Source organism: Zootoca vivipara, chromosome 7 (assembly GCF_963506605.1).
Source record: "Zootoca vivipara chromosome 7, rZooViv1.1, whole genome shotgun sequence".
Taxonomy (NCBI): domain Eukaryota; kingdom Metazoa; phylum Chordata; class Lepidosauria; order Squamata; family Lacertidae; genus Zootoca; species Zootoca vivipara.
Genome location: NC_083282.1, coordinates 95,433,761 through 95,459,930, shown reverse-complemented (window position 1 = coordinate 95,459,930; position 26,170 = coordinate 95,433,761). Strand labels below are relative to the sequence as shown.

Sequence of the window (26,170 nt, the reverse complement as noted above, 5' to 3'; positions counted from 1 at the left end):
TAAAGAGCAGTTTTCCCTGGGGGACAGCAGTGGGGCAAGAGGTAGGGTGGGGGAACTCTTAGTTCCATGATGGGGGGAAAGTGGGACATAAATGGAAAATGACAAATGGGATTCAGAAGCATTGCTGCTTCGAGCTGAGCCACGGAGAGCTCTCTCTGCCATGAATCTTCAGCTCCTTTTGTAAAGCTATTTAGGTTGGGGGTCAACACTGCCTCCTGTGAGTGAGAGTTCCACAGATTAACCACACGCTGCATGAAAAAGGACTTTCGTCTGTCCTAATCTCCCAATGTTCAGCTTCCCTGGATGCCCACAAGTTCTGGTGTTCCGAGAGGGAGAAAATGTTCCCCTCTCCCTCTCCCTCCATGCAATGCAAAATTCTTTAAACTTTTATCATGCCACCTCTTAGGCTGGGGGGGGGGGGAAGAGAAGAGCTTTCTCTGTACCATGCTTAATTGTATAATTGGGAGCTGCTGCTTTGCAAGTGGTGTGTGTGAGAGAAAACCAGTCGCTTTGCATGAATACAGGAGTTCAGAACTTCACGATTTGCCTCAGTTTCTCAGCCTTCCTTTTTCCCTGAAGAAAATGGGTTTAAATAAAGAGGAGGAGAGAAGCTCAAAAGGGGTGTCAGTCAGAGGACCTGGGGCCTGGCAGAAAATACCAGAATATACCCTGCTACGAGGCACTTCTCCGACACAAAGCACTCAGTGAACTGGCAGAAATTGGAACACATGGAGTTAAGTGAGATCCCCACTGCTCAGAGTCTGGGGGCTTTGCACTTGCCTCCTTGGGGGCCCTGATCCCCAGGTACGTCCCTCCTGATTGGAAGAAATGTTCCCCCTCCGACAGGCATTGAGCAAGTTACAGGTAGGTAGCCGTGTTGGTCTGCCATAGTTGAAACAAAATAAAAAAATTCCTTCCAGTAGCACCTTAGAGACCAACTAGGTTTGTCATTGGTAGGAGCTTTCGTGTGCATGCACACTTCTTCAGGTACACTGAAGAAGTGTGCATGCACACGAAAGCTCATACCAGGCACCCCCAAACTTCGGCCCTCCAGATGTTTTGGACTACAATTCCCATCTTCCCTGACCACTGGTCCTGTTAGCTAGGGATCATGGGAGTTATAGGCCAAAACATCTGGAGGGCCACAGTTTGGGGATGCCTGGCTCATGTTGTTGTTGTTGTTCAGTCGTTTAGTCGTGTCCGACTCTTCGTGACCCCATGGACCAGAGCACACCAGGCACTCCTGTCTTCCACTGCCTCCCGCAGTTTGGTCAGACTCATGTTGGTGGCTTCGAGAACACTGTCCAACCATCTCGTCCTCTGTTGTCCCCTTCTCCTAGTGCCCTCCATCTTTCCCAACATCAGGGTCTTTTCCAAGGATTCTTCTCTTCTCATGGGGTGGCCAAAGTATTGGAGCCTCAGCTTCACGATCTGTCCTTCCAGTGAGCACTCAGGGCTGTTAAGAATGGATAGGTTTGATCTTCTTGCAGTCCATGGGACTCTCAAGAGTCTCCTCCAGCACCAATGACAAACTTAGTTGGTCTCTAAGGTGCTACTGGAAGGCATTGAGCTGCCAGAGTCATTTGCCACAAGGCCAGGGCATGATCTTGCAATTAAATGGGGTCACTTGTCCTTACATCATTCTGTGCTTTATTGTAGCCTCTGCTGCCCAACGGAGGAGGCTGCCTGGTTTTCTGTTTCTCCTTGCAAGGACACTGGTGTGGCTGAGGGAGCTCCAGGGCTGGCCTGATAAATAGCTCTGACAGTCCTGCCCTCCTGGGAACTGCAGCTAATTGTTCTCCTGTCCTGGGGCTGAAGACTCCTCCCAGGGCAACAGCCAGCAACTGCCTGCGCCATTCTTCACAGCAGCCAGCCATCCAGCCTCTCTCCTGTCCTGCTGCCCTCTCAGCAAAGGAGGAAACTTTCTGGTGAGGCTTCATTCATTGCCTTGGCATCTCTGGGCAACTGAATCTGACACAAGAAAAGCCTGTCTTCTGGACGAGACCAAAGACCTGCCGACTCCAGCATCCCACTTCACATCAGATCATCTAGTCAAACCTCAACCCAGCCCAGTGCAGGATTTGGAGTGCAAGATAGAAGTGTAGCACCTGTGACAGGTGGGCCACCTGGCCTCTGCTGAAATACTACAAGCTGAACATCAGTCCACCGTGTGATGCAGCAGCAAAAAAAAACTAATGCTATTATGTTGTTGTTGTTTAGTCGTGTCCGACTCTTTGTGACCCCATGGACCAGAGCACGCCAGGCACTCCTGTTTTGCACTGCCTCCCACAGTTTGGTCAAACTCATGTTCATAGGTTCAAGAACACTGTCCAACCATCTTGTCCTCTGTCGTCCCCTTCTCCTAGTGCCCTCAATCTTTCCCAACATCAGGGTCTTTTCCAAGGATTCTTCTCTTCTCATGAGGTGGCCAAAGTATTGGAGCCTCAGCTTCAGGATCTGTCCTTCCAGGGAGCACTCAGGGCTGATTTCCTTAAGAATGGATAGGTTTGATCTTCTTGCAGTCCATGGGACTCTCAAGAGTTTCCTCCAGCACCATAATTCAAAAGCATCAATTCTTCGGCGATCAGCCTTCTTTATGGTCCAGCTCTCACTTCCATACATCACTACTGGGAAAACCATAGCTTTAACTATACGGACCTTTGTCGGCAAGGTGATGTCTCTGCTTTTTAAGATGCTGTCTAGGTTTGTCATTGCTTTTCTCCCAAGAAGCAGGCGTCTTCGTGACTGCTGTCACCATCTGCAGTGATCAAGGAGCCCAGGAAAGTAAAATCTCTCACTGCCTCCATTTCTTCCCCTTCTATTTGCTAATGCTATTATAGGATGCATCAACAGAAGTCAAAGTCCAGATCAAGGAAAGTCATAGTCCCACTCTATTCTGCCTTGGTCAGGCCACACCTGGAGTCCTGTGTCCAGTTCTGGGCAGCACAATTTAAGAAGGGTGTTGACAAGCTGGAAGGTGTGCAGTGGAGGGTCTGGAAACTAAGCCTTACAGGGAGCTCTTGAAGGAGCTGGGGATGTTTAGCCTGGAAAAGAGGAGACTGAGAGGAGATATGATAAGCCTCCTTCAAATATCTTAAGGGCTGTCACATGGAGGATGGAGTAAGCTGGTTTTATTCTCCTCTGGAAGGTAGGACTTGAAGCAATGGCTTCAAGCTACAAGAAAGGAGATTCCAACTGAACATCAGGAATAATTTTCTAATAGCAAGAGCTGTTATGGATGTTTTCGTTGAGATTCCTGCATTGCAGAGGGTTGGACCAGATGGAATTCTATGATTCTATGATTCTATGAACTGGGCCCAGAAACAAATAGGCAGCCAGTGCTGTTGGGCCAGGATCCATGCAAAATGCTCAAACCCTCTTTCCCCAGTGAGCAACCTGGACGCTGAATTCTGCATCAGCTGAAGTTTCCAGAGCGTAGACGACATGCCTCACCTTGTGCCCCGGAGTCCTCCTGTCCTTGCCTGGCCATGGGCGTCTCTCCCCCCTCCCCGCCCCCTGACTGCCCTTTCCTCCTCCTCCAGTTCCTGATCCTGCTGCCTTTCCTTTCCCAGCTCAGTGTGGCATTCTTGGTGACCATGAGGCAGGCAGGGCTGTCCAGAGGCTTCTGACTGCAGCCACGCCAGGTTGGCAAAGGGTATTTGCATTCCCTTTCTGAAAATGCTCGTCCTATTAGTCTTTTCCACCACCACTCAGTGAGCTGGTGGATTCACTGATCCTTTCCCCCTGAACAAAGATCTGTTTCCTAGATAAGCTGCTGTCCATTGTAGCACCTCCCCCCCCCCGCCCTTTTTAACACTTCATTAACATTCATTTCCAGCATCATCTTATTCCTTGTAATCTGCTTTGGCCTTTCATGCTCAGGGAAAACATGACCTCGTTTCATTTCATTTCAGGGCTTCTGGAGGGAGGGGCTGAAATTGAGCCTCCCATTCAAGCCATCCGGACACAGCAGAGGCAAATCATTCAGAAAAAAAGGTTGGCTGCTCAGTTCTACTTAAAAGAATAACTCCATTAACCACAATTTCGCAAAATCCAACTAATTGGAATTTTGGGCATTTGAGATAGAAGAAGAAGAAGAAGAATGGATATAGTTGCTAAGCACTACCACAGTGCGTGTTAAATTTAGATTCAAGAATATCCAGACACAAGCTGTGATCCTGCGCACACTTACTAGGGGACTCCCTCCCACAGGAGGCAGTGAGGATTAGACAAATTCACAGAGGAAGAAAGGGCTCTCTGACTTTTAGAAGATATCTGAAGGCAGCCCCGTTTAGGGAAATTTTTTAATGTCTAATGTTTTACAATTTTTATGTGCTGTAAGCTGCCAGAGTGGCTGGGGAAACCCAGCCAGATGGGTGGGGTATAAATAAAGTTGTTGTTGTTGTTGTTGTTGTTGTTGTTGTTGTTGTTGTTGTTGTTGCGTGGGGGGGCAGGAGCCCATGGTCCTGGATGCATGATTTTGAGCTGGCCCGAACCAGGAATCCCCAAACAGGGATCCCCGTCCTGCCCTACCTGCCCCTGGGGGTCTCTGGGCCCAGGAGTCCAACCGGCCCTCGCTGCCGCACCCCCCGGCCCCCTCGCTGAAGGGCCACCTGGCCAGTGCCCGTTCACTCCTTGCTCAGTGAGCTGCCACAGACGGAGGCAGGCAGGCAGGCGGCATCGTGTAGCAGGACAGAATCCCCAACCAAGAGGAGCTTTCGCAAGCCCACCTTCCCAGCCTGTTCAGCTGGCTTGGTCATTGTCCACAGAGTGGAAGAGGGCAGGATCCCCAAGGATGTGCCCTATGGGGAGCTGGCTTCAGGGACCAGGCCCGTTGGCAGACCAACTCTGTGTTAAAAAGATGTCTGTAAACAGAGCCGTCTTAAGCAGGGGTAGGCAACCTAAGGACCGTGGGCCGGATGCGGCCCAATCGCCTTCTCAATCCAGCCCACGGACGGTCCAGGAATCAGCGTGTTGAGTAGAATGTGTCCTTTTATTTAAAATGCATCTCTGGGTTATTTGTGGGGCTTAGGAATTTGTTCATATATATTTTTCAAAATATATTTGGATTAATTGTTTAAATGAAATTTGTATAATTTGAGAATGAATTAGATGTTAAAATTGGAAAATCTAATAAAAATGTTGATTATATATATATATTCCAAAATATAGTCGTCTGGCCCACCACATGGTCTGAAAAAGGTTGCTGAACACCCGTGGTCCCCCTACCCCTGGTTGCCCAGAGTTGTCGACCTTTTTTTAGGGGGGGGGCTGGTGAGACACGGGTGGCAGAGCTGGCCTGGCTGGCCGCCTCAGCACCAACAGAGGCGGCAGCAGCAGAGCAAGACCGGGGCTGGGAACCGGGGGGGTGGAGCAGAGCCCAGAGCAACAATGGTTGAGCCCAAGGCAGTGGCGGCTGAGCAAAGCCGGGCACCTCATGTGAGCAGCATGCTCTGGGCGGGCCTTTCAATGGCCTGCCAATCCCAGACGCACAGGAGGGCGGAGCTGGCTGGCTGCCTCAGCGCCTCGCTCGCCCACAGCAGAAGAGCTGTGGTGCTCCGATGGGCTCTGCTCTGCTCAGCAGCGGCTGTTGGCTCTTCCCAATCCCCGGACTCCAAATCTTGGCCCCAGACTCTCGGCCCGGTGCCCCTGAGAGCCTGGCGCCCAGGCGCCCCGCACCCCTAGCGCCTATGGGTAAGACGGCCCTGTCTGTCAATAGGACATGAAGATTGATCACTCATGCCAGGTGGGAATTCCTGGCAGGCGACCATGGTGCCTGGTGGGGGGCCCAGGTCCACCACCCTCTAGGTCTGCTTCTGGCCAGCTCTCGGGGATTCTTTGTGATTCCTGCATTGTAGGGGGTTGGACAATACGACCTTTGGGGATACCGTCCAACTCTACAGTTCTGTGATTCTAGATTTCACCAGCCATTCTCCTGCCCGCATCCTCAAGCTGCAACAAATAAAACTGATCCCACACCCTGCAACTGGACGGTCCCCTCGGGATCTCCCACAAGCCTGAACCACCTGCCCCATCAGTTTAGCAGAGGCCCAAGTGATTCCCCCCCCCCTCAAAGTCATTTCCGACTCCAAGCCCTGCAGTTCCATTATGTGGGAAACCTCTGGAATGAGGGGGTACTGCAGTTAAGGGTATTGGAAGAGAGACAGAAATGGACTCAGCATCCATAGTCCTTTTGGACCAAAGAAATGGGTGACACCTGGCTTGAGAGCAGTACATGTGAAAAGGACCTAGGAGTCTTGGTAGACCACAAACTTGACATGAGTCAACAGTGTGATGCAGCAGCTAAAAAAGCCAATGCAATTCTGGGCTGCATCAATAGGAGTATAGCATCTAGATCAAGGGAAGTAATAGTACCACTGTATTCTGCTCTGGTCAGACCTCACCTGGAGTACTGTGTCCAGTTCTGGGCACCACAGTTCAAGAAGGATACTGACAAGCTGGAACGTGTCCAGAAGAGGGCAACCAAAATGGTCAAAGGCCTGGAAACGATGCCTTATGAGGAATGGCTTAGGGAGCTGGGTATGTTTAGCCTGGAGAAGAGAAGGTTAAGGGGTGATCTCATAGCCATGTTCAAATATATGAAAGGATGTCATATAGAGGAGGGAGAAAGGTTGTTTTCTGCTGCTCCAGAGAAGCGGACACGGAGCAATGGATTCAAACTTCAAGAAAGAAGATTCCACCTAAACATTAGGAAGAACTTCCTGACAGTAAGAGCTGTTCGGCAGTGGAATTTGCTACCAAGGAGTGTGGTAGAGTCTCCTTCTTTGGAGGTCTTTAAGCAGAGGCTTGACAGGCATATGTCAGGAATGCTTTGATGGTGTTTCCTGCTTGGCAGGGGGTTGGACTGGATGGCCCTTGTGGTCTCTTCCAACTCTACGATTCTATGATTCTATGAAATATAACAATAAAACACAGAATACTCTGCCTGGATATAGCCAGAGGCCAATATTAGAAGAGGAACACGACATTCCTCTGACTAGTAGGAAACAGAAGAAACTGGGGTTGGCAATGCTCAGAGGAATCAGCCTTGGTTCATGGACACGAGAGTCAGGTTTATGCACAGCCTGAGTCAGCTACAGTAAAGTTTAGGGTCTCAGGTTAATACAACTCTTTAAACTAGATTTTACATAATTGGTGAAAAAGTTAATAGAAGTATTGCTAGATATATGCTTTGTTGTTGTTTGTTGTTTAGTCGTTTAGTCGTGTCCGACTCTTCGTGACCCCACGGACCATAGCACGCCAGGCACTCCTGTCTTGCACTGCCTCCCGCAGTTTGGTCAAACTCATGTTCGTAGCTTCATGAACACTGTCCAGCCATCTCGTCCTCTGTCGTCCCCTTCTCCTAGTGCCCTCAATCTTTCCCAACATCAGGGTCTTTTCCAAGGATTCTTCTCTTCTCATGAGGTGGCCAAAGTACTGGAGCCTCAGCTTCACAATCTGTCCTTCCAGGGAGCACTCAGGGCTGATTTCCTTAAGAATGGAGAGGTTTGATCTTCTTGCAGTCCATGGGACTCTCAAGAGTCTCCTCCAGCACCATAATTCAAATATATATATGCTTTAGATTGTCATATTTTAGTACAGGTGCATATCCAAACAAGATACTATATTATTTATGTTTCCCTTGTCCTTAGTGTTACAGAATCATAGAATTGCAGAGTCTGAAGGGACCCCCAAGTGTCATCTAATCTAACCCCCTGCAATGCAAGAAGGAATAACACATGTCTTAGAATAACACACACCTGCCTTATGGGAACACAGGACAGGGGTGCTCTTAAACTCGACAGAGCATGTCCTAATCTGCCCTTGATGTACATGGATGGACCTGGAGCTAGATTATTTTTTAAAACTACTTGGTTCACTTCTCTGACGGGCAACCGCCAAATATTTCGCATTCCAAGATGTGAAGGAAAAGAAACTATTAGAATTACCTTTCTTCCCATCAACAAAAGGTAGGTCCTATTTATTAAATTGTAAGTCATCTCACACTGAAAAGAACATGTCCCATTTCTTCAAAATGCTTCATTTTTCAAGGTTTTGCAGCTGGGAAATGTACACAAATATAATTTGGTGACTAGTCAATAAGGCAGTGAAAGGCAAGGCTGGGGTCCTCTAAACACTGAGCTAGGAGGGTGACACTCTGCACTCAGGGGCACTGACCCATAAGAACCAGAGCCTGCTGGATCAGGCCAATGGCCCACCCGATTCAGCATCTCCTCTTCTCACAGTGCTCACCAAGATGCCTGCAGTAATCCCGCAAGCAGGATCCGAGCACAAGAGCAGCCCTCTCCCCTCCTGCTGTTTCCAGCAACTGGGATCCAGAAGCATCACTTCCTCTGACTATGGAGGCAGAGCAAGCCAGCCTGGTTAGAAGCCATCCAGGGTCCTCTCCTCCTCCCTGAATTTATTCAATCTTCTTTTAAAGCCATCCAGGCTGGCAGCCGTCTCTGCCTCCTGGGGCAGCGAGTTCCAGAGATTAACTATGCGCTGCATCAAGAAGTGCTTTTTTCCTCTCTTTTACTTCTGAGTGAATATGCATAGGATTGTTCTGCCAGCAAGTCTCATCACAAGACAACTTCGCATCTGAATTAACCATGCTCCTAGCCCTCTGCTTGCCAAATGCCTTTCATTTTGGGAGCCTTTTGCCCCTGTCCAAGTCCCGGGGAACACGATGAGCATCTCTCACTGATGGCAGCACAGAGTGGAAAAATGCACCTCGCTTATGAAATTTTGATGCGGAAGTTCTCCTCTGCTTGCCACGCATGAGCACACACAAACCCACCCGCACCAGTCTAAAAATGCAACATTCAGAGCCCCGGGGGGGTGGGGGTGGGGGGAGGCCCAAGTGTACATAACAAGCCAGCCAGCAGGATCCTTGTCCGCATGATGCTTTGCGCAGAGCTCTGAGCCCTGTCATGTTCGCTTCCCCCCCCCTGCACCCGCCTGAAACATGCAAGCACCCTGGGGCCCCCAGGGGCATGAGAAGAGCACAATATGTAGCCAGAGCTGCACAGAGAGACCCAGCCAGAGAGAGAGTCGAGGAAGCAGCCACCCAGATGTTAATGGGCAAACATCTGAAAAGCAGATTGCGGAGCCAAGGGCAACCGGTTCCAACATCCCCCCTCCCCTGGTCGCTTGTGGCAGATGCAGGGAGAGAGGCTCCTGGGATCCTCTCCCCACAACCCCAGTCATTGGGGACAGCCTGGTGAAGAAGCAAGTGGCAGGGGGAGGGAGACTCCCTGGGGGGGGCAATCCAGGGGGACAGCCTGTGGCCAATGGCAGGGGACTCCCAGCCCCTGACTATCTCCCGAAGGATGTGGGGAGGGGGACTGAGGCCAGGGAGGGGGCAGGCAGGCAGGATTGGGGAACCAAGAGCCCATCGAGAACAGCATTTTGTCCTCACAGTGGCCAACCAGATGCCCATTGTGGGAGAGCCACAAGTAGGATCTAATTCTAAGCTCAAGAGCAACTCTCCTCTCCTGGGGTTTCCAGCAACTGGGATCTGGAAGCATTGGAGGCAGAGCCGAGCCATCGTAGCCACCCTTAGCCCTCTACTCCTCCATAAGTAATAAGTATTATTATTATTATTATTATTATTATTATTATTATTATTATTATTACTCCACCGATCTGGCTGGGTTGCCCTAGCCATTCTGGGCACCTTCCAACACACATAAGAATAAGAATAAAAAAATCAAACCTTAATAGTAACAATCTGATCCAATACAGAAAGTCAGAATAACTTTAAAACAAACAACTTATATCAAATAAAGCAAGATTCAACAATCCATTAGAATCCAATAGCAATCCTCTTTCAAAGCCGTCCAAGTTGGTGGCCATCCCTGCCTCCTGTGGGAGGGAGTTCCACAGTTTAACTCTGTGCCGTGTGAAAAAGGGCATCGCTTTATCCACCTTGAATCTTCCAGCACTCGGCTTCTTTGGACGTCCACAAGGTCTAATGTTTCTCTGTCCACTTTCTCCATGCCATGGATGATTTTATAAGCTTCTAAGATCATTATCCTCTGGTGCTGCTGATCTTTCCAGGGCAGAGAAGCTTTCTCTAATTCCCCTTAAGACCGCCCCCCACCCACCCCACCCCGACCAAGCCATCCCTCCCTCATCTGTGTCCTCAGGGAGCAGAAGGGAGGCTGGCCAAAGGGAGCCCACGCTCAGCTTGCAGTCAGGGCAGCTGGGCTTGGCAGCACCCGGGAGAGCCAAATTCACGGTTTGCTCACTCGTAGGAGGCCACGGAGCAGGGCCTGTGTGGGACAATGTCTCCAAGGAGCCGTGAGGCAGACGAAAGCCCAGTTGTGGCTGAACTTTGCAGGCAGCAGGAACCAGGAGAGAGAAGGAAGGGTCCGAGATGGATGCGCATGGCAGCAGCACTGAGGAATGAGGCTGGCAGGGCCCCACAGCCTCTTCCAGGGATGCCAGAGCCATCCCTCAGCCAACCTAGAGCCTGGGCAGAGAGGAGTGGCAGCCAGGGCCCAGCCGGGAGGAAGGGCAGGCAGAGGAGACCTTCCTGGAAGTTGGAAGGGAGAACTTCTGGGCACGATCCTCCAAAGGCAGCCTCAGGGATGAGATGACACAAGCACAGCTCGATTCTGCCCTGGTCAGACCCCAGCTGCAGTCCTGTGTATAGTTCTGGGCACCCCATTTTAAGAAGGACATTGACAAGCTTTCTCATGTTCAGTTTGGTCAACCGAAGCAGGCACAATCTCCAGACCCTCCCAGTGTCCCTGTGTTCCAGCGACAGTCCCGGTTTCTGATTTGATCCCAGAATGTCCTGCTTTTCCTTAAAGTAAAGGTAAAGGGACCCGTGACCATTAGGTCCAGTCGCGGATGACTGGGGTTGTGGCGCTCATCTCGCTTTATTGGCCGAGGGAGCCGGTGTACAGCTTCCGGGTCATGTGACCAGCATGACTAAGCCGCTTCTGGCAAAATGAGAGCAGTGCACAGAAACACCGTTTACCTTCCCGCTGGAGCAGTACCTATTTATCTACTTGCACTTTGACATGCTTTCGAATTGCTAGGTTGGCAGGAGCAGGGACCAAGCAATGGGAGCTCACCCCGTCTCAGGGATTCAAACTGCCGACCTTCCGATCGGCAAGCCCAAGGCTCAGTGGTTTAGACCACAGCGCCAAAATAGGACCTCCCTATTTTCATCAGAGAAATGTTGGAGGGTATGCAATCTCTGGTCCTGTTAACTTGCCAGCTCCTCTTCTGGAAACGGAGTGCACAGCTTGCTTAAGTGCTCCTTAGAATCACAGAACAGAATCATAGAATTGTGGAGGTGGAATGGGTCCCCCAGGGTCCTCTAGTCCAACCCGCAGAGGTGCAGGAATGCAGCCTGCTCCCTCCTCTATGGGGTAGCCCTTCAGATATTGGAAGAAGGCTCTCCTATCTCAGCCTCCTCTTCTCCAGGCTACCTCCCTCAACCGTTCCTCACAAGGCTTGGGGTTGGGTCTTCCAGCCCCTTCATCATCTTGGTCTCCCTCTTCTGCTCACGCTAACGGCATTTTTAAAGAACCAGATCAACTGAATTGGTTTAAATAAAAAAGATGCACATATTGCAAATCCCCAGTGAAGCTGCAATTTGAGGCTTCTGAAGGAAGCTCCTCTTAACTTGTATTTTCGAAAGGTCTGCTGGATTGAGAGCAGGCCAAGGAGGAGGGTGACCCCCAAAGCGCCTGCTCCGTCTTTTGTGGTACCGGGGGGGGGGGGTGAGGGGGGGAGGGAGGGGGTGGCTGGCCCTGCCCTGACATCTCCTCAGCCTGCGTGGTGGGGATGGTCCCTTAAGACACCTAAATCCCTGAGCGTTTGGCTTATTCACCCCCACTGATTAATCAGGGGCACATTTAATCTGCAATTAGAGCATTAGTTGGCCAATCATACTGATAAACTGATTAAAGCGCTCAGCCTCGTAAATGGATTTGCCTGCCTCTGCGGGCAGCTGTGCTGTGGGGCGGGCGCGGGGGGGGGGTGTCCCTTCCCTTCTCTGGACACCCCCCCCCTGAACTTGCTGCCTTTTTCCTGCTGAAAAGAACGGGGGTGCCTGGCTGGGGGATGTCAGATAAGAGACCTTTCCCCAGCGAGGAAGAATGCTTGGGGAGGCAGGAGGCAGGGGCTGCGTGGCGGGGGGAGGCTTTTGCGGACCCCCACCCAGCCCGTCTCCACACGGCCACGCAGGCCACAGCCATCCCCATCACTAGGTCGGTTTCCATGGCAACCCAGAACAGGAGCACGGGCTCCCAAGGCTCTTATGTAACAATCTAGCTGGCCAGGCCCCTGGGACGCACCACGGCCTCCCTCCTAGGGGGCGAGGGGCAGGAAGCTGGGGCTGGGGACCCCTTCACACACACACACCCCGCTCCTGCGTCTGGGTGCCCAAAGGACAGAGGGAGGAGGAGGAGCTCCTTCCCCCCCCCCTCCCAGGCAAATCTCTTGGCTCAATCTGAATCACAGCACTGCAATCGGCAAGGCAACCGGGCTGGCTTTGTGCATCACTGCTCTGCCTCATCTGCTCACAGTCGGTCTGCGGTGACTCCAGTCCTGGGAGCATAGGGCAGGCGGCCGCTGACCACCCTTAAGCCAGCGGGAGGAAGGACACTCAGAGGCAGGCAGACAAGCCCCCAACCCACCCCACCCCTCGTGTGAAGGCAGGACGGAAGCTCAAGCCGGACTGTCTGCGCTCTGCAGGCTGGACCTCGATCCTGAAAGCGGGGAGGATTTCAATTGCTCTCTGCACAAGCTCAGAGTTGCTTGGCACTGAAAACAGGTGACTCCAGGCACAGACGAAGCTCTGGATAGAAACGAAGCTCTGACAGTAAGAGCTGTTCGACAGTGGAATTTGCTACCAAGGAGTGTGGTAGAGTCTCCTTCTTTGGAGGTCTTTAAGCAGAGGCTTGACAGGCATATGTCAAGAATGCTTTGATGGTGTTTCCTGCTTGGCAGGGGGTTGGACTAGATGGCCCTTGTGGTCTCTTCCAACTCTATGATTATATGATTCTATGATTCTAACTGTGATATCTGGGGTTTGCAAAGGGCTTCATGATGCTTAAAGCATTTTGCATTAGATATTTCAGGAGCAACATTCATAGAATCATAAAAAATTGAAATAAATAAGTATGCCACCCTATACCCGTAGATCTCAGGGCAGGCCACAACATAAAATTACAATAGAAACCCAAAATAAATAATAAAAATAGGAACAAAAACAAAGCCATGATCCCCTCCCCTCCCACAACACATTGAAAAGGGCCTCAGATGTCAATCAGCTAAAGGTCTGGTTGAAGAGGAACGTTTTCCCCTGGCGCCTAAAGAGAAATCTATCACAATAAATTTATCACATAAGTCTGTCCATGGCTCTGCTCTGCCTCCACAGACAGAGGCAGCAATGCTTCTGAATACCGGTTGCCTGTGCTTGGGCTGAAGGGAAGCCATGTGGAAGATGGAGCAAGCCTCTTCTGTGCTGCTCTGGAGGATAGGACCCGAAGAAACAGACTGAAGTTGTGAAAAAGAAGGTTGTGACTCAACGCCAGCAAGAACTTTCTGACAGCAAGAGCTGTTTGACAGTGGAATGGACTCCCGTGGAAGCTCATGGCTTCTCCTTCCTTGGAGGATTTTAAGCAGAAGTTGGATGGCCCTCCATCATGGTTGCTTGAGCTGAGATTCCTGCATTGCAGTGGGTTGGACTAGATGTCCCCCAGGGAGCCTCCCAACTCTACAATTCTAGGATTCTATGACTAGATTGGCCACTGGGACAATTCAGCAGCACTCTTGTGTTAGGAAATGTTTATAGCAATAGCCTATCACCCCAAAAGCAGAAGAAGAAGAAGCCTCACACCCCAGAATCACAGGCTGCAGCCGTTCTGGGGTCCAACACCACTAACCTCTCCCGTTTTGCGAGTTTAACTGTAATCTGTTAAATTTCTTTGACGGGCACTAATCTGAGACAAATAGTGACTTGAGTGCCTTTTTGAGATTATTCTGATGGGGCCAGATGGCCTTGGATGTTCCCTGGATGAGGAGGTGTCTGTTGGGTTATTTATTTGTGTGGTGCTATAGCCCAACTCAGAGAAAAAGAAGAGCATCGTTCAATTAAAAGCTTGGAATTTCCCCACTTACTGGCAAGCCCAGCCATGGAAGCGGCATTCGTCCCTGCTCATTTGGGGACAGGGTGGGTTTGGGGGTGGGGAGGAGGTGAAGGTGTCCATGTGGTCACAGCAAGATCAAAGGAAGTGCCTCAACAAATCATGCACTGCAGGGGGTTGGACTAGATGACCCTTGGTGCCCCTCCCACTTCTTCAGTTCTCTGGTTCTAAGAGCACCAGCATGCCATGCCAATGTTCCCTCAACCAAGGCAAAGCCACATGCCAGCTCAGCCTCTGGCTCACGGTTAATCTGTGGAACTCCCTCCCACAGGAGGCAATGGTAGCCACCAACTTGGATGGCTTTGGAAGAGTATTGGACAATGCTAGAATTCATGGAGACGGGAGGGCTATCTGTGGCACCTTGTGGGCTCTGCCATGCTTCTGAATGCCAGCTGCTGGAGAGTTGCTCTCATGCTCAGCTCCTGTTGAGAACAGGATGCTGGGCTGGATAGACCACTGAGTGATCCAACAGGTTCTTCTGATAGTCAAATAAGTGGGGGAAGCTCAGGACCCTTACTGCAGGACCCTTACTGGCTCCAGAGCCATAAAACCAGCAGAGGACACACACACACACACACACACACACACACACACACACACACACGGTGAGTTCACCTGAATGGAAGTTAAGTAGCCCTACTGGGAAGATTTCAACGTAGTGCTAAGCCTCATGCTGTTCTCTCTCCCCAGACCCAATATGGGGGAGCACACAGTAGAGAGGGAAAAGCCCCATTGCTTCCTTAGCAGATGCCCCCCCCCAGCCCAGTCCAGCCCAGTTCTACAAGAATAATCAACAGTTGCTTGCATTCAGCTGACTCATGGCTGAACACGGTCACCCAAGAGACCCCCAGGGAACATCTACTCCAGTCTGGCCCAACCCAGCGCCCTGCAGGTGCATTGCAGGGGGCTGGACAAGACGACCCTTGGGACTCCGTCCAACTCCATGGTACTATGATTCAGGATTCTGTGAAATGTGAAAAATAAAATCCCCCAAACTGCTTGCCCAAGAGTAGGATTTCTTCTAGGCAAGGTGCTCCTAGGATCCTTTCCTTGAAAACGTGTGCAGGGAGAAGGCACAAATTGCTGCAGGCAGGTGGGAAAAGAATTGCCTATTAAAGATACCAATCTGTTTCCATATGCCACAACTGCAGCTAGAATATTGTTAGCAAAATACTGGAAGACACCGAAGATACCTACAGTAGAGGAATGGCAAATGAAAATGTTGGACTATATGGAACTTGCTGACCTCACCGGAAGACTACGCGACCGAGGAGAGGAGAAGACGGAAGAAGAATGGAAGAAATTTAGAATATATTATAAAAAATATTGTAAAATTGATATATGAAAAGAAATATAAGCAATTGTGTATGTTGCAGGTTGAAAACTAAGGGAGATATTTTTTGAAATATAGAATAGAACTATATAATGGATCTTAAAGTTTAAAGAAATGGAGATAATGGTAATTTTGGATATAAAATATGAATAGAACCTGCGAGAAAGGATATACAATGAATCGCTCAATAGGGGGCACGAGGAAGTCCACGAGGGAAATTAAGTTAGATTTATTGATTACTTTGATTTCTACATTCACTATTTTTCTTATTTTTCTTTTTTCTTGGGTATATGCTGTAAATGTTTGATATGGTAAGATATGTTGTTTTCTTTTTCTTTATAAAAAATTTCTCAATAAAAATATATTTTAAAAAAACAAATTGCTGCAGGCAGCTTGTTCTGGCCGTGAGCTGGCCTGCTCTTCTAACATCGACTCTAAATCTACCTTCCTGAGGTTCAAGCTGCTGCTTCCTATCCTGTCCTCAGTGGGGAGGAGGAAACCTGCTTTGGAGGACACCAGTCAAGCATGAGGGGAAAGTGGTCGATGCCACCCCCCTGGCGGAGGCAGAAGACGGGGGGGCGCAGGATGCCTGAGCCCCCACCTGCACTAGGCACTTAAAGCAGCATCATCATAAAAAAGCCATGGCTTCCCTCAAAGAATCCTGGGAGCTGGAATTGCCAAGGGTGCTGAGAGGGACGCAGGTGGCGCTGTGGTCTAAACCACAGAGCCTAGGGCTTGCCGATCAGAAGGTCAGCGGTTCGAATCCCCACGACGGGGTGAGCTCCAGTTGCTCGGTCCCAGCTCCTGCCAACCTAGCAGTTCGAAAGCACGTCAAAGTGCAAGTAGATAAATAGGGACCGCTCCGGCGGGAAGGTGAACGGCGTTTCCGTGTGCTGCTCTGGTTCGCCAGAAGCGGCTTTGTCATGCTGGCTACATGACCTGGAAGCTGTACGCCGGCTCCCTCGGCCAATAACGCGAGATGAGGGCCGCAACCCCAGAGTCGGTCACAACTGGTCAGGGGTCCCTTTACTTTTAAGGGTGCTGAGAGCTGTGAGGTGGTCCCTATCTCCCTCTGCCTGCCTCACAGAGCTACAATTCCCAGAATGGCTTAATGACCAGTCCCTCTTCACAGGGAGGGAAATTGGCAGTTTGAAAGTGGCATGCGGCGACCCACAGCTCAATGGGATCAGGCTCAGCTATGGCCTCTCGGACTTGGTCTCCCCTCCTCTTGCCACCGCTGCTGAAGGCTGCCTGCTCTCCCTCCATGGGAAAAGGTGGCCAAGCTCTATCCCTGCTCAGGCCCATCTCTGCTTTCTGCCCAGGGACCCCCCTGCTGCCCCACTCTGCTACTCAGCTCCTCCTTCCCCAGAGATGCCCCTGGAAGGGGTGAGGCTGCCCACACGGCCTCCTGGAAAGTGTGCCCAAGGCCTCGCATTGGCAGCCAGGAAGGGTCTAGGCACGCAAGCTTCAGAAGCTGAGATCATTCTAAAAAATTTTATGCATAACAGGGAAATGTGCAGTCGTCTTAAGAGGATTGCTGGCTGTTACCGTGCCTTGCACTCTAAAAAAGCACTTGCCTTGTCCCTGTTTCTGGTTCCCTTTGGCTCTGCATTCCTGGTGACTCTTATTTCACCGTGCTGTGGAGTGTGGGTTATGTAGCTCCTTCAAGTGGGGGTTGGGTGCGGGAGGGGGGGGGTTGTTCAAGGAGAAAATAACACCTTCCCCACTTTGGCAATCGCAAGGAGAAACTTGGTGCCCTTTCGAAACAGAGGATGGGATTCTCAAGGCTGCGTGCAAGCTGCTATATTCGGTGCAAGGGAGCAGTTTCCTTCCCCCTGTTCCTGAGCATTTACTGTTTTACACACACACACACACACACACACACACACACACACACACACACACACACACTGTTCCCAAACTGTCTTTCTGAAGGCCCTCCCCCACACTTGTCATCTCTGCTCTGGGAGAGACAGGCAGCGCTGCAACTCTGCCTGAAATGGATCCAGAGCCCAGAAAAGAGCGAGCTGCACTAGGAGCACAGGAACATCAGAACAGCCTTTGGGACAAAGCCCAAGGGGCCCCTCCAGTGCGGCATCCTGCTCTCACGGTAGCCAAGCAGATGACCCAAGCACAAGAGCAGCTCTCCCCTCCTGCGGTTCCCAGCAAGTGGTGTTCAGAAGCATGGCTGCTTCCAAGTGTGGAGGCAGAGCAGCGCAGCCACTGTGGCTGGGAGCCATCGACAACCCTCTCCCCCTCCGCGGATTTGTCTCTTCTGGTTCCTTGGCTGAATCACATGCTGCATGGAGGGGCTTGGAGCCCAGGTCTCCCTGGGGTTGCTTGGGCAGCTGAATGGATCCTGCCCACCACCTCTGCCCCCATGTGCGTGCCCACACATGCCCTGGCGCCTTCACATTCCCCCTGCCACACAGTTTGCCCCCCCCATGGCCATAGGTGCCTGAAGGGGTCCTGCTTTCTCCCCAAGTGGGGGCTTCCAGCACACTGGGCCTCCCCCAGCCCTTGTCCGCACATAAATGCCGCATAACTGTGGAGCAGGGCTATGGAGGAGGAGACAAGCCTGGCCTCCTCTCCACGGAGCATTGATCCACGGAGCATAAAGGGAGTTTGGGGCATGAAAGGAGCACAGATTGGGACATGGGGCCTCTGAGTCAGGCTCCGGGAGCCCCCGACGCATTTCCGGGCCGTAAGGAGTTAAGCGCCATTCGCAGTGGGGTCCCAAGTGATGGATGGCTTCTGGCTCCGTCCGGAGAGCATTTTGCCGCAGAGGGGCTGACGCTTTCTCCAACATCCCGGCACCACACACCGCTTGTGATCCGCAGGAATGGCAGCAGCAGGGGGGAAAGGAAGCCCATTGGAGGGGAGCAGAAAGGCCCCTTTTTTGTGTGGACTGGCCCGGGGGGGGGCAGAGTAAGGAGCCTAGCAATGGGGCACGGGGTAGGGGGTGGCACGCAGGTTTGGGCTCCAGCCTGCTCAGTCTTTGCCCCAAGTGGGGCCCTGGGGTCCTTCTCCTGCGTAGCCAGACACTTTCTCTCCCAGCCTGGGGTGAGACCTTCCAGGCAAGTGGTCTAGAGGGCAAGGGAGGCATTGGAGCCTCCTCAAAACACAAAACCTTTCTCCCAAATGCTGGGGTTGTGGGGCCTGTGGATTTGGGCAGCCTGGGGCCCTGGACAGGCTGCACCCCACATTGTGCAATGGGGGGGGAGTCAGAGGTGGCTCAGAGCAAGGGCTGCATGTGATGGGGAAGGAAGGGGTCCAGGTGGAGGGGGCCCCATGGGGCAGGAGTGTGTTTCCGGAGGGGAAAGAAGCGTTTCACCCAGGTGACTGTGGAGAGGCCACGGCAGAGCCAGCCATCCTCCTCCTCCTCCTCCTCAGCAAGCAAGCAAGCGCGCCGACGTCTCTTTGATTCATGCTCAGCGCTGCCTGCCTCCCTCCCGCCCTCCCCAGGGATCACTCAACATGAACCGGCCTTTTAATTTTCTGCGGTGGCTGGCAAGGCTGGCGGCTGGATCGCTGGCAGGGAAACAACAGCCCCAGTGCGAAGATCAGATAATCCTCAAGCCAAAGCAGGGAGGGAGGGAGGGAGGAAGTTGCACAGGGGGGGGAGGGAGGGAGGCAGCAACAAGAGGCTTTTGCTCCCTCCCTCCTCCCCCAAAATGGTCTGGTCTCCCAAATCTTTTTGGCAGGGGTGGATTAAATGAAGCATACAGGCCCGGCCGCACCATTAGGCAAAGTGAGGCAGCAGCTTCAGGTGGCCTTGGATAAGAGGCAGGCGGCGGCAGCAATTGGGAAGCAGAACCGCTTGGCACCCATTCAGCCCGCCTGCTGGCCTGGGTGCTGTCCTATCACCAGAATGGAAGGGAGAGCCCACTCCCAGCCCTTGGCAAGGAGGTCATCGTCTCCTTGGCCTCAGGTGGCAAAATGCCTTAGAGGAGCAGGCGAGAGGGGCGGGAGGTGGCCAACGGGAGACTTTCCACATATAAAACAGGATTGGAAAAGAATACAGAGGAGGAGAGGGCGATCAGTGGACACTAGCCAGGATGGCTCTACTCTGCTTCCACAGTTGGAGGCAGGAAATGCTTCTGAACCCCCATTGCTGGCAACCGCAGGAGGTGAGAGCTGCTTGCGGGTTCCCACGGGCACCTAGTTGGCCCCTGCAAGATCTATCTTGGCCTGATCTATCAGGTTCTTCTGATGTCCTTTTGTTGTTTTTCTTGTTGTTTAATAGAACATCTTGAATTTGTTAGTCCCCTTATTCTGCCCAGAGCAACTCAAAGCAACTTCAAACCAGCAAAAGCCCAGCAGGTTACAACGGGGGCAATCGAGTGGCAGGAGCAGCCCCTGACGTTTAGGTGAAGCCCACTTTTAATAATCCTATTGCCCCTGTTCATTAGACTATCATCCGGGGGCAGGGGGCCCCTTTCACGACGTTGGATTTCAATACCAATGAAATGCCCAGCGTGCCCTGGCCACCCTCCCCAACTCCTGGCCAGCCTGGTTCAGCGTTGCCCAAAGAAAAGCCAGTCTGGATGGTGGAGGGTTCTTGGCCTAAGCCCCAGCAAGGAGGCTGGAACACAGGGCCCTTCGAGTGGCCAGGAGAGAGTGGTCCCACTGGGCGAGGCCTGGAAGCATCCTGGTGGTGTCACCCATTAGATTCCGTGCTAGCAGATGGGGGAAAGGCCCACAAAAGCCCTCGACCAGAAAGACCCAGTCAGCCAAAGGACTTTCCCTTTCTCCCCACTGACCACCTCCTCAGGTCGCCCTTGCCTTCCTTCTGGGACTTGGAAGAGAAGCAAAAGGGAGGCTTCTGGGGAGAGGGGCTGCAGGAGGAACCATCCAAACTCCTGGCTTCCTACCAGCAGCCAGCAAAGTCCCCAGCAGGCTCCTCATTCTACGCTGCTGCAGCCCTCCCCCCCATGCCCCCCCTAGCTCCCTGCCAGGCCCCATGAAGGCTTCCTCCTCCCCACTTGCATAAGGAGTGGGGCATCCTGCCTTTATTTATTTATTTATTTATTGATATTTTTATTGGTTTTATAATAACAAAGAAGTAAAAAAGAAAATAATAATAATAATAATAAATTTTTATTTATACCCCGCCCTCCCCAGTCAAAAACCGGGCTCAGGGCGGCTGACACCAACAGAACCACAATAAAACATAAAAACAATTAATTAAAATACAGATTAAAATACAGTATTAAAATTTAAATTTAAATTAAAAAGAGAACAAAAAGAAAAATACAAGAACAAAAATAAAAAACAAAGCCATACAAAATCATAAGCACATTTGAACATTGACAACATTGAAATTAACTTTACATAATCGCATGTTGATCAAATACAATTCTTTATCTCTATGAACTTCCTCCTATCCTCCCTTCTACGTTTCTATTAATAACTAATTCAGCACTTTCTAATTCTTACCGCCTTTCACTCCATATCTCATTCCCTCATGCGCTTTGCAAAATGCTGCTGCTCAGAACCATGCATCCATCTTAGAACTGGAAGGGATCCCCGAGGGGTCATCTAGTCCAACCCGCTGCAATGCAGGAATCACAGCTGGAGAATCCCTGGAGAATGACCACCCACCTTAACAGCCTCCAATGAAGGAGAGTCCACCATCTTCCAGGGTCGTCTGTTCCACAGTCGGAAGGCTCTTGACATCAGAAACATGATTCCTAGTATTTAGGCCCTAAGGAAAGGCTTTGCCTCCCCCTTCCAAGAGCCAAGCTGGGCTTGGAATTGTGTTACCAAACTGCCCTTATGCCAGTCGAGGGTAGGCAGTTTCTGGCCACCCATTGGGGGCACAGTCCACCTCCTGGGAAGCATAGCAATAATAATAATAATAATAATAATAATAATAATAATAATAATAATAATAATAATTTATTTATACCCCGCCCATCTGTCTGGGTTTCCCCAGCCGCTCTGGGCGGCTTCCAACAGAAAAATAAAGCACAAGGCACCCAGTTGAGCCTTCTCTGCTGGTGAGTGATGGGCCCAAGCGGCAGATCCCTGGCAGTGCCAGCCCTGAGCCCAGAACTGCCCACGAAACCACGTAGCAGATACTGGGGGGGGACTGGTGCTGGGGTCTCCTGCTGGATGGACTGGACTCTTAACTGCAACTGACCTGCTCTACACAAGAAGGCAGCTACTGAGGAAGATGGGGGTGTGTGATGAACTGCAAAGGGGGGGGGCTGCCTGGCTGTGGCTTTCTGGTGGCCCTTTTAATTCATTTGATCATTCTGGAAATCTGCTCACCGCATCCTTTTAGAACCTCCCGAGGAGATGCACAATGTTGGAGGGATGTGAAGAGCAGAGCTCTGGCTCCGACTGCAAGCTCCACATCAGTCATCTGTAGCCCACGAGTGTTTTAGCTGAGTGCTGCCTCAGTACCACCACCCCCAAAAAAGCCCACAGCCTCTTCTGCCCAAGGAGGCCTTTCTGCTTTGTCCACTTGCCCCACCAGCCAGCCAAAGGCTCATTGGAAGTTCTTTGCCCCCTCCTACAGCAGGCCTGTGTCCCCCAAGGCCCCCCGTCCTCTACAAGGGGTGCCTCTTGACCACACCAAGAGCAGAATGAGAGGCTCAAGGCCCCATTTGAAGATAAGCACTCTCACCAAGCCACACGTCCACCGGAAGCTCAGCAAGCTGTTTGGCGCAACACACTCTCCCCCAGTGGCCCCAGATCCACTTCCCACTGATCCCTCCCTGCGGGCTAAAGGCTCACAGAGGAGTTTTCCCACCAGTTTCCCCCCAAATTCCCAGGAAGGAGGCACCCCTCAATAGCAGCAGCCTACATGGTGATTGCACTTCAGGGTGTCCAGTGTGGTCCTCTCACTTTCTCTTTGCTGTGATCCTGACAAGAGCCTCGTAAGGTTGATTATTACTGCTGTCTCCATAGTTTAGACCCATCAAAGTGCTGAGGATACTTTTGCCACCTGCGTATCTGGGACCCCCTGGCTACCCTGACCCCTACATTCCTTTGTAAGGATATGTGGGGGGAGGGCAGACCTTTGCAAGAAGAATGGAAGCAACTGTGTTGTGGGACCCAAGAGATGGGACCCAAGCTCCACTGCAAAGCTGCGAAGGATGCTGGGGGCTTCAGCAACACTCCTACAAACACACAAGCACACACCCTGTAAGCTGGCTCTGGGTATCCATTATCTTTGCTAGGCCTTTTGCTACTGGGTTCAGAGTTCAAATCTTGCAGGGATCCCTGCACTGGCCTACACTGCAAACAGCAACTGTGGGCACAACTTCTCTGGTTCCCCTCCTCCACCTCGCACAAGGCAACTGTCATGCACAGGGCTTCCAACTTGCCAACAGCTGACAGCCGCCAGGCGCCTTCTGGGAAAGTCATTACGCTTTGCCATTTAGACCATGCTGGGTCAAGTGCTAGAGCACAGTGCTGGGATCGGCCCCGGGTGTCACTACAGAAAGGGTCCTGCAGCGAGCCCTTGGTTGGCGCACAGTGGCTGGGGGCCAGCCCATACGTGGGGCAGGCCCCTTACGCAGCCTCCACCAAGCAAGCAGCCACTTGGTCAAGAGTGGCGACACCAGCCTGGCTCTGAGATGTGACCAAAACAGGGCCTCTTGGGGTGGCTGTGCCAGCCTCTCGAAGCTGCCCTTGAAATGGGAGCTCTGCACACCAGCGACGGCATCAAGCCACGGCCAGTCCAAATGAACAGTGACAGGCAAGGAGGCGCCTGCATTTTAACCTTCCCCCTCCCTGACACACAGACATGCCATGCAGCAGCAGCTGCCAGGCTCCTGCAGCAGTCTCTGCCCCCTAACCCCTGCTGCAGCCAGCCCTACACTGCAGTCAGCACCTTCCACTCCTTGAGGGATGGGGGGCGGGTTGCAGAGCAGAGGGGGAGGGGGGCAGAGGGAGACAGTGCCCAGAACCTGATTGCAAGGAGGAAAGTGGGACAGAGGGATGGAGGCTCTCTCCCCCCGCCGCCGCCAGTCAGCTGGTATCTGCTTTGGCATTTGCCATCCTGGCACCCTCCCATGCAGATACCTGCAGACCATAACTCCGCACTGTGCCCAGGCTCTGCCAATGGGCAGGAAGCTGCGTCTTCATCTCACTCTCAGCCTCACCAGCTTCCTGGTTTGCAAGCAACCAAAAAAAGAGCACCAAACACCCCAACTAAAGTCTTGGGGCACCCTGGGATCTGCATGGGGCCACTGTCCGTGCCAGAGGCAGAGGGTGGGCACAGGGGGTCGTGGGAGGAGGGGTGCGCAGCAGGGGGTCTCGGTCCAAGCGCTCTGCTTCGAAAGTGGTGCGTCTGTGCTGGCGCTGCATTGAGCCTGCAGTACCGGAGCCGTCACCAAAGCGGCAGGCAGGGAATAAACAGCCCCCACCCGCGAACAGCGCAGCCCCAGCATCCTCGGGGTCTACAGCGGCGCAGGGTACAGGCAGGCGAAACCAAGCCCCCCTCCCCCCTCGGCTCAGGCCTGCGAAGTGGGGGCGCTGCTCCCCTCTCCCTCCTTCCCCCACAGTCCCGTCCCTTGCGCAAGAGCGAGTCCCGCGCAGCCCGCAGGGAAACTTCAGCACCACGGACAGAGGCGGGAGGTGGGTGAGGCGGCGGGACACTTTGCCGAGGGTCTCCTCCTGTCGCCCGGCCCCGGGTGGGAGCTCGCTCGCTGGAGCTCGGGCCGGGCCAGCCGAGCAAAGCCGAGGCTGTCCCGGGGTGCCCAGGCGTTGCATGTGGCCGCGGCAGCCTCGGGTGGGGGGTGGGAAAGCTGCCTTCGCAGAGAGACAAGACTTGCACCCCCACGGACCTCCGGCTGCCCCCCCCCCCCCGCTGCCTGCTTCCCACCTCACCAAAATGTCTCCCGAGAGAGTTGCCATCCCCCCCCCAACACACACGCACAAGGGCGGAGGGTTGGCGGACCGCGGCGCTCGGCCAGGCTGGACGGCGCCCGCATTCCAGCACCCTGGACAGCGGCGGCGGCGGCGGCGCATTCCTGCGCGCGGCTCCGGCTCCCGGGCCCGGCGAGAGAGCGACGCTGCGCGGCTGGCGGTGCTCCTCCGCCGAGCAAGAGAGCCGCCGTTACCTGGCGCAGGCAGCGCTCGAGAAGGGGTGCGCGATCCTGCCGGCCCCCCCCCCTGCCCCGAAGCGGGACCCGGCCAGCCAAGCGAGGCCTCCGAGGGCTGCCTCCAGGCTTGAGAAGTCCCCCCGGTGGCCCCTTACCTTGGCTGGCGCCCCCGTCGCCGTCCTCGCAGTCCGTCAGGTTGTTCAGCATGGCGCCCGCCGGGGCTGCCTCGTCCGAGCCTCGCTTGCCTCGGCTCCCCTCGCCTGCCTCGCGCGCCGCTGCAGTGCGGAGCAGAGCCTTCCCCTTCTCCGCCGCCGCCGCCGCTGCCACTCAGCCCCCTTTCAGTTCATCGCGTATTCAAAAGGCATCTTCTCCGTCAGGCGGGCGAGCGGAGGGGGGGCGGTGGATGAGCTGAGGTGGGGGGGGGGGCGCCGAGGTGTAAGCGAGCTGGGAGAGGAGGGGCGAGGAGCGTCCGCCGAACTGCTCGCCACCTCCGAGGGCAGCGCAGATCTGAGTCGGCGGCGGAGGAATTAGGGCATCTCGGGGGCTGGCACTGCGGCTCCCCCCCCCGCGCAATCCGCCTGCGCGGATGCCGCCTCCTCCTCTTCCTCCCCTCCCTCCCACCCCCACCCCCGCATCAGCAACCCAGCACCGGAGATAAGTTTTTTTGGGGGAAGGAAGGTAGGCCTACTTGTTTACCCAACTGTAACCCCCCAGCGACGCGCACGTGTCCGCCTTTCCTAAGAGATGGGGCAGCGACAACCCCTGGTTCGCAAGACATTTGGCTCGTGGGAATGCAGGCAAGCAGTTTGAGCCGCAGGTCACGGTGCAAAGCGCGAAGGGCCTAGAAGTGGAAGGGGCTTCAGGGAAAGCACCCACCCACTCACAGGACTGGCAGGGGCACTCCCTCCTGCCCCAAATCATTCCTCAGAGGACGAGAAGGCAGAAAGAAGTGCCCCCCCCATGCCAAATGTTGAGCTCACCCCAGACCAAACTGATTCTCCCAGCCCCGCTTGCCTTGGTGGGAAGGAACTTGGCCCCAGAACCGTCCTCATGGTTGCCAGTCAAGAATGCCCCCTTCCCATCACAAAGCCCTGGATGGTGATGGGTCACACTGTAAGGAGCCCTCGAGTGGGTTCCTCATAAGCGCCACAGCCCAGCCCACAACGCCCAGGTGACTCTGCTCTCTCCTGCCTGGGCCTTGATGGGGACTGAGCCCCAAAGGCGGCACATCATTCATAAGAACACCAGAAAATCAGGCCAGGGGCCCCTGTAGCCCAGCATCCTGTTCTCACAGTGGCCCAGCAGATGCTCCAAGCACCAGAGCCCTCTCCTCTCCTTTGGTTCCCAGCATCTGGGGTTCAGACCTATTGCTGTCTCCAGCTGTCAAGGGCAGGGTAGCTAGGAGCCATCAACAGTCCTCCATTTCTCTAGGAATAAAAGGGATCGGGAGGAGCTCCAAAAGGACCTCCCGAAACGGAGTGAATGGGCAGTAAAATGGCAAATGCAATTCCATGCAAAGCATGGGGGTGGGGACCTCCTCCAGGATCAGTGCCATAGCTGGGGGGGCAGGGGGGAGCCTTTTTTCTTTTCTTTTCTTTTTTGCCCTG

At 53.2% G+C, this 26,170-nt stretch overlaps 1 protein-coding gene across 1 annotated transcript in view; it reads right to left on the bottom strand.

The window, feature by feature from the left end:
• SLC12A5 (solute carrier family 12 member 5) overlaps positions 1-24,783 on the bottom strand; it is a 61,713-nt gene extending 36,930 nt beyond the window's left edge. The window contains exon 1 of the mRNA XM_035123826.2: positions 24,719-24,783. Within this exon, the coding sequence (XP_034979717.2) occupies positions 24,719-24,770 (52 nt within the window). The 5' untranslated portion in view covers positions 24,771-24,783. The remainder of the gene's footprint in view (positions 1-24,718) is intronic.
• Between the last annotated feature and the right edge of the window lie 1,387 nt (positions 24,784-26,170).